At 52.6% G+C, this 8,230-nt stretch overlaps 1 protein-coding gene across 4 annotated transcripts; it reads right to left on the bottom strand.

Moving 5' to 3' along the window:
* Positions 1-2,314: 2,314 nt before the first annotated feature.
* EGR3 (early growth response 3) lies at positions 2,315-7,996 on the bottom strand. Of its 4 annotated transcripts, none has more exons than XM_036889081.2 (3): positions 7,326-7,462; positions 6,890-6,942; positions 2,315-6,063 (listed from the first exon to the last, which is right to left on the bottom strand). In XM_036889081.2, the coding sequence occupies exons 2-3, from the start codon at positions 6,927-6,929 to the stop codon at positions 5,054-5,056; spliced, it is 1,050 nt and encodes a 349-aa protein (XP_036744976.1). In that variant the 5' UTR covers positions 6,930-6,942; positions 7,326-7,462; the 3' UTR covers positions 2,315-5,053. The 4 variants fall into 4 exon arrangements, with proteins under 4 accessions (XP_036744976.1, XP_036744974.2, XP_036744975.1 ...); XM_036889079.2 differs by lacking the exon at positions 7,326-7,462 and adding an exon at positions 7,082-7,298; XM_036889080.2 differs by lacking the exon at positions 6,890-6,942 and having other exon boundaries at positions 7,326-7,996.
* Between the last annotated feature and the right edge of the window lie 234 nt (positions 7,997-8,230).

The raw sequence follows: 8,230 nt of genomic DNA, 5'->3' as shown, positions 1-8,230 counted from the left end.
TATCACCACCATCATATAAAAACATATGCCACTCCTTACCCCCAGTTCTGGCATGTATCTCATTTGTACCTAACCCCAGTTCACTGAGTACAATTTTGCAAAGAGCCATTGCCTTCAGTGTGCCACTCCTGAGGGGTGCGTGTGTATGAGGCATCTTTTCATTCACCCCCAACACCTCAGGGCTTGTTTTAGAGGAGCTATGCCTCTATCTCTTCTATACTTTTAAGCCAGGCCCCTCCTTTGCAGAGCCTCCATTTATTCCTTCTCCTGATGGCCTCATGTAGGCCTTTCTTCTACCATTTCCCCACTTCATCCCTAAGTTTCAGGGTTGAGTCTCCTCTTCCCATATTTACAGAACCCAGGCAGGTTGGGTTGCTGGCGTGATGCTATCTGGGACAGCCTTATCTAGCTCTTAAGTATGAATCAGAGATTACACCACACAGGGCTGGTGCCAGCCAGGCGGGCTGCCATATTGTCAAGTAACTCAGTGGTTGAACCAGGTTGGGTTGAGTAATACGCACCAATGGGAAGTGAGTTTATTAATCATGTAGCTTAGTATATTGTTGACAAAAGTGTACCTCTGAAAGCCTGGTTTGATTGGAGAAGGTGCAGGTGGGGCTGGAAGCAAACTACGAAGACACCCAATGACACTATCTTCCTCTGATAATATTAGCTTGAAAACATAGAAATCTGGAAGGAAACATCTGGTTTACCAAAGAGGTGGATCATATGCTCAATTATTAGGGCTTCTTGGCCATCTTGGACTCCCTCTGTTAAGGATACCTCCTTGTGGCTGTATGCAAAGTTATAATTTGGAATTTTTAGTCTAATGAGGTGAGAGAAAGAAATTCAAGATGGTAGCCAGCGACCAAGAATTTTGTGGTTAGAAAATCTAAAACTCATACTACATTCTCTTTAAGCTCTCTCACTTCAAAAACACTTTCTAAAGCCACAGCTCACCCCGCTCCAGGTCTGCCCTCCACTCAACTTCTTGGTAACTATAGCCAACCAAAAATACCACCCACATTTTTCACTGTGATGGTCTTGCACTGGTGTGGCAAGAGCAGTTACTGAGCAGGGACACTCAACTATACGTCTGCCTGTCACCATATGGTTAACCTGGTTGGCACCTCAGGTATTAAGACACTGTCCCCTGATCACAATGCAGTGTTACATTTACATAGCTCAGATTCACACACCAAGTCCCTAAACTTGGCTGAGGCTGATAATATACAAAATGCATGGCAGAGGGACCCAAGCAAGTGGTTTAGAGGACTGGTGGAAAGAAAGGCAGAAGAGAGGACTGACCTGCCCAGACTGCTCTACACACTGAACCTCACAGGGATAAAGGATTTTAAAGACAATGGGAAATAAGGTGAGGGGAGCAGGAGGAGGGCGATGAGGACAGAGGAAGGCAGTGAAGGATACATCTCTCTTCAAAGGAAATAGATGAAAGCTCTGGGGCTGGCAAATAAAGTCAGTTAAGGAAGGGGAAGGTTCCGGGGTGGGGGAAACATTGCATTTATGGGAGACAGAAGTTGTATGATGCAAGAGGTTATTGATATAGAAAACATTCCATGAATGTTCTCCAAATCCCAAATGTTCTTTCTTCTCTTAAAAGCATCAGATCCCTGGGTAGTTTATGAGAGCTATTTTTCAACCAGGACCACCTTTCCCAAGCAGTTACAGACAGCGGGGCTCTGAGAAGGCTGTCCAAGTCGGATTGAAGTTGTAGCACTTTTAAACATGACTTTTCTTAATTTTCTGACCACAAAAGAGCTTTCAATCTCTCTGGTTATTTCTCCAACCCTGAAGAACCTCTCTCAAGTCTCCACCTGTTTTTCAGGCTTCAAAAGCTTTAGCAAGAGCACTAGTCAGTGTGGCTGTAGGGACCCTCCAGGCGCTGCCCTGGTGCTCCCTTGACTACCAGAGAAATTGCTCTTAAGTCACAAAATGATTCAGTTCCCAATCCCCTCCCTTCTACCCTCACATACCCATTGGAAACCAGAGAGAAGGGTTCTAGAAGGTTCTAGTCACTAGCCATGACGCCCATGAATTTATCTCATCTGTTCACCTAATCTCTCTGGCAGTTTGAAGCTCCCAGAAGGGTGGGGGAGAATCGTATTCTCTTAGAACCACAGTAAACACTCAACCCTGGATTTGAAACACCAGAACCCACACAAAGTTCTAACCAACTTCTAATAATACCAAATTGCAACTATCTCCGTGAGCATTTTTTCAGAGCAAGAACTGCAAAACCAAGCATAAGAAACTATTAAACTAACCACGTTCCAAAAACAAAACAAGACAAAAAAACAGGCCAAACCAAAACTTTATGCTATGAAAACAAGAAATAAGGATTATAGGCCGGCTGATTGTCAGCAAACACAATATATTTACTGTATTAGCATTTGCTCACAGTGCAAATGGTACAACATGACACCATTTCAATATTTCGGTTTTTAAAAATGCTGTTTTCATGAACTATATTATATTGGCATAACAATGTGACAAAGGAGCAAATGAAATGTTGGTGAAGAATTTCACCTTTTCACAATATCAAGCATATTTTTTTTAACCTTAGTATAAGGTACTATAAATCCAAGAAATAAAAACATCCACAAAATATATTACATCTGGTTTGTCTTTTTCTAAGTACTCAACTTTATACAAAAGTCTTTCAAAAAATATCATTCCCCATAGGTTTTCCTGTTTAAAACCTGATTTTTTTTCTCTCAGTTCACATAAGTTAGAGTGCATTTTCTTTTGTTGTTTTTTTTAAAACATGCAGACATATAAAAAATCTGGATAGCACAACCTTTTGGCAACAAAGTTATTTTTCTCTTAGTTTAGCTTAAATGTCTGAGAACAGTTTTATTAAAACAAAGGAAAACTCAGAGTTATCATGCAGTGCCATGCATAAACCAGAAGGAGCAAGGAAAAAATATTAAAGGATATCTGATTCCTCCTTCCAGCTTTGAAGTCACCAAAATCTTTTTTTTTAATAATCATCACATTATAAAAAGTACTCAGCAAAATACTGTCTCTGCAAAGAAAGATTTTACCCTTCAGCTGAAAAAATATGGGCCCTCCTGGCAAGCTTCATCCTCTTCCTCTCCTTCTACAAAGAAGTCCAAGTACCTGGAAATCCACAATCCCCCTGCTCTTTGATTTTTTTTCTTCCTTTCACTAGACTCCTTTTAGTATTATTTATCCACCACCAAAAAAAAAAAAAAAGGTGCTTTTTTTTTCTTAAAAAAAAAAAAAGTGGGAAACGCATAAAGTGACTTTAAAAACAGACATTCTGTAAACTCCAGACCTTTGTTCCTTCTCTCTGGGACACTTACTGACCACAGGAGAAATAGCTCTAATAGGGAACAGTACATTCAGTCAAGACTGTGCTGAAAGCTGTGTCGGAGAGCAACCTTCCCTACTGCTCCAAAACAGTCACCCCTATATGGAGAAGGGCTGGGCAAGAGGGGGTGCCTGAGAAGAGGTGAGGTAGGGCAGGGAGAAAGTGAGACAGGTATGGAAAAGATATGCCTCATTCATCAATGTGGATTAATGCCAAAATCCCCATATCTTTGAGGAAAATTTGGACAGAGATGTATGTCTGTATATATATGTATTATATATATATGTACATACACACATATGTAGATATGATCTCAGTTAAAATTTTCATAAAAATACATCATTTAAAGCTGTGTATGCCTACAGATTTTCTTTATTCCGGTGCACTGCACTGGATAGCCAAGTACCTTAGAGATTTTATTTTGCTATGAATACACATTGTGTGTATGTTATATATACATGTGTGTATGTGTGCATATATACACACATACACATATACATATGTATATACACACACACACACACCATATACAAAGAATTGAAACCTACCGGTTGTGTTTGTGATGACAAAGGGCAAAAAAGAAGAGCCTGCTTGCCCATCAAAGGTGGAAAGGAGAAATGGGTATGTGAGCAAGAAAAAACGAAGAGATGGTGAAATGGGGTGGCTGTTTGAGGCCTGCCTTTCTGGAAAAAGATTTTGAAAGAGATGGGAGAAGTTTTAGAAGGGGAGAACAGAGAAGAGGTGGGGATAGGACTGAGGGCAAACTCAGGAACATCTATTTTATAAAGTGGGACTGAGGAAACAGTTTTTTAAAAAGGCAGGTTCAGTGATGGCTGCTCCTTCTCCCCGCAGATCAAAACTGCCCTGAGGCCTAAGAGGGATTCGCTAGGAAAGGGAGGGGTTCTGGGGAGCTAAACCCTAAGTGGCGGCGGCAGCACCGCGGCAGCGGCATCCGAGGCATTTCTGTAAGAAACATTATTTCCGAGCAGATGGAAGACCGTCTCATCTGGCCACGTGCAAGTCCCCAGCCTGGGACATTCCTCCGGTGGCCTGGGGACCCGAAGTGGGGAAGAGTTCGGGTGGACACAGCCCCGTTCAGCTCAAGTCTCAAACACGCGCGTGCGCGCGCGCGCGCGCACACACACACACACACACACACACACACACACACGCCTAACACTCACGCGAGCACGCACACTCGCGCGCATCCCCGCACGCAGGCGCGCGTACGTGCGGCGGGCAGAAAGCTCTGCGCTTTGGTGCGCTCCTTACCCCCTCCCCCTCTCCGGTCTTCGAGGGGGAGCCGAGAGACACGTGGGGGGAACCGTGAGGTGCGTGGGTCTGGCGAGACTTGGGCGGTCCCGCCTCCAGTACCCCGCAGGTCCTTGGCGCTGCCCAGCGGCCCTTGGATCAAGACGATCCGAACTGAACAAAGCGGGCTAGACGCCACCTTTCAGCCCCCACGCCTTGGCTAAGGGTGGGGCAGCGAGGGGAAGGCTCTTGCTGCTCTGGCCCCCCGGCCGTTGGCAGTGTTAAAGGGTGGAAATGGGGGACATCGACGGGAAACAAGGGACCTTACGTCCATGGAGAGAGGCCAGGGCGCGGCCCGTGCGCCTCCGTGGCTAGCCTTCCCGCTGCTTTCAGGCGAGCAGTTGGGAGACACTGGAGGGAAAAAGTGGGGATCTGGGGGCCCGAGCCTCAGGCGCAGGTAGTGACCACAGGGGCCAGGGACACTGGGGGCGCCGAGGAGGCAGAGGGTGCACCCCCCTTCTCTGCCTTCTTCTCTTTTTGCTTGAGATGGATCTTGGCGTGGCGTTTGCGTTCGTCGCTGCGCGCAAACTTGCGCCCGCAGAACTCGCAGGCAAAGGGCTTCTCACCTGTATGCGTGCGTATATGAGTGGTGAGGTGGTCGCTTCGGCTGAAGCTCCGCATGCAGATTCGGCACTGGAAGGGCTTGTGGCCCGTGTGGATACGCAGGTGCCGGGTCAGCTCGTCCGAGCGGCTGAAACGGCGGTCGCAGCCCTCCGCCGGGCACGCATGGGGCCGCTCGTGGAGCGGGGTCTTGCTGGGTCGGTTGGGGTACTTGCGGGGCCGGATGGGCTTAAGCGTGAGCGGCGGCTGGGGCAGGCTGCCGAAGCCCGGGTGAATCTGCTTGTCTTTGAATGCCTTGATGGTCTCCAGGGGGGTAATAGGGGGCGGGTTGACACGGATGGGGTCCATGCCCTGGAAGGGCTTGTGCTCCGGAATGGAACCCATGTCGTTGGGGTGGTGGTACAGATTGTAGTCAGGAATCATGGGGAAGAGATTGCTGTCCAAGGCCGGCTTGGCCGATTGGTAATCCTGGGGTGAATAGGCTAGCCCGGGGTTGCCCTGGGGGTCGTGGAACGACACAGGCTCCGAGTAGAGATCACTGCAGTTGGAATAGGGGGGCAGCGCCGGATACATGGCCTCCACGTCACCCTGTGGCGGCTGCACCATGCTGGCCGTGGAGGTCTGCGTGCTGAGTGCCCCTGAGGCAGGGGGCACCCCCAAGATGCCTGCGCTCATGAGGCTAATGATGTTGTCCTGACACCAGTTGGAAGGGGAGTCAAAGGCGAACTTTCCCAAGTAGGTCACGGTCTTGTTGCCGGGGGCTGGCTGGAAGGAGCCCGAATAGGAGAGTTCCGGGTTGGGCTTCTCGTTGGTCAGACCGATGTCCATCACATTCTCTGCGGAGAGCGGGGAAGAGAGGGGAGGGGTGAGTGAAGCTGAGCTGGCCCCCTGGCTGGGGCTCCCAGGTCCTTGCCCAGGTGTGGAGGGTGCGGCCGGGTGGAGGGCGCAGCACATGGGGTAAGAAGAACGCTGCGCCCGGCGCAAAGCGGGCGGTGCCGCGCTCCCGGGCGCAACCTGGATACAGCAAAATACTACGGATCGGGGTGTGGAGTGGCTGCTGCACACACACCGCACACACCGCGCACACACTCACGTACCACACGCACACACACGCGCGCGCGCCAGAAGCATTGTTGTTGTTCCCGAGGTGGGGCGGGCAGGTAGCTGCAGCTACAGGTAGTTTCAGACCCAAAGCGCGCCGGGCTCTCCCTCTCTAGCGCTCACTCCTCGGCCTCTTCCCCTAGCCCTGTCCGCGCCCGGACGCCGCGCCTTTCCTGCCCCGACGAGGCCCCCACGCGCACTGCGCGCGGGTTGCTGACCCCGAGCGCTCCGACGCTTTGTCCTCGGCGCTGAGAGGGGGTGCTGCCCGTAAAGGGCGCTCTCCCGCCGCCTCCCGCGGCCCCAGCTTCCTCGGGGCCTGAAGGAGCTTTAGGCTCTTGCTGGAGGGGAAAAGCCCAGCCTCAGCTAGCGAGGGTGGAGGGCGGCGGAAAACCGGCCGGTGTCTCCTCTGCGGGAGTGGCCGCTCTACCCAAGCTCCTCCGCCCGAGGATCGCCCCCCGTGACAGCCCCCGTGCGGGTGGACCCTGGACCCCCTCTCTCTCCCCGCCGTCCCCACACCCCCACGGCTTTGCTGAACGCCCCGGAAAGGCAGCGTCGCAGTACCTCTCCCACCGCGGGGACTCCACGCCGCACATGGCTCCATCCCGGGTGGGAGGCTGAGGGAGTAAGGGGGGAGAGCGCGGGTGAAAGGGACGCTGGGCTCCTCCCGGTAAAGGGGGCGACAGCACCACGCCTTGCGCGTAGCCGGGTGATCGCGCCCCCTAAGTGGAGAACCCCAGAGCCGCTCGCACCTACCTCCCTCTGGTCGGCGGCTGCCCCCACCCGGGAGAACCGAAGCTTCTACCGTGGCGTCGCCAACCAAGCCTTCCCGATCGGGGAGGGCGGGAGGAGTGGGTGGGAAAAGCAGCTCGCCCCCCGGAAAATTCCCAGCGCGCCCCCCATTTCTCCATCCATCCAGCCATCCAGCCAGCCATCGTTCTCTCCTCTTTCTCTCTCCCTTCCCTTCCTCGCTGCCTCGCCGCCTCCCCGCCGCCCTTACCTGTAGCCATCTGATTGTAATGGGCTACCGAATCGCTGCTGCCGGAGAAGAGGTTGAGCGCGCTGGGGATCTCCTCGGGGTACAGATTGTCAGGCAGTTGGTTTAGCAAACTGCTCATGGTCACCGGCAGCTTCTCGGCGAGTTTGCCGGTCATAGCACTCCCGAGCTGCCGCCGCCGCCACCGCCGCCACCGCCGCCGCTCGCTCCTAACGCAGCTTCCAGGCAAGCGGCATCCGAGAGGCGATCCGTGGTGCAAGGGAAAAGCATGCGAGAGGGAAAGTTCGGGGGGAGAGGGAGGGAAGAGGGGAAGGGGTGGGCCAGGGGAGGGGACCTTCTCTTTTTCTGGGGTGGGTGGGAGAGAGGGCAAAGGGGGGTAATCCTCTTGGGCGCCTCAGCTGGTGCCGTAAGAGGCTGGGTCGTAGGGGGAGGGGTGGACTGTGCTGGGGGGGGCGGTGCTGGGCTGGGGATCTCGGCCCGAGGGGTTTGGATGCGGCCTCAGTGTTGATCTCACAAACAGACGCGCGCCGGTGGCCCCCCCCGCCCCCCGATCTGCCACCACCACCGCCGCCACCGCCGCTGCCGCCGCCTCTGCCGCTGCCGCCGCCGCTGCAACCACCACCACCAGCCCCGCCGCTTCCTAGCAAGCTCACTGCTGCCCAAGAGCTCCCAGCCAGGGAACTCCACCAGCCTATTTATCTGAGCCCCGGGAAAGCTCCGTGACGTAGCTGCCCATATATGGACAGACAAAGCCCTGCCGAAGGGGCGCGACGTCACAATGGAAGCTCCTCACAATGGAACATTAGAAAGCAGGAAGCGGGCCGCAGCCAACGTGCGGCGCCCGCACCGCTCGCGGATCTTAAAAAAAAACAGAGAGAAAGAGAGAAATAGAGGAGAAGGAAAGAATT

Source organism: Manis pentadactyla, chromosome 1, assembly GCF_030020395.1.
Source record: "Manis pentadactyla isolate mManPen7 chromosome 1, mManPen7.hap1, whole genome shotgun sequence".
NCBI lineage: Eukaryota > Metazoa > Chordata > Mammalia > Pholidota > Manidae > Manis > Manis pentadactyla.
Note: the sequence above shows the minus strand (reverse complement) of the source record. Positions and strands in the feature narration are given on the sequence as shown.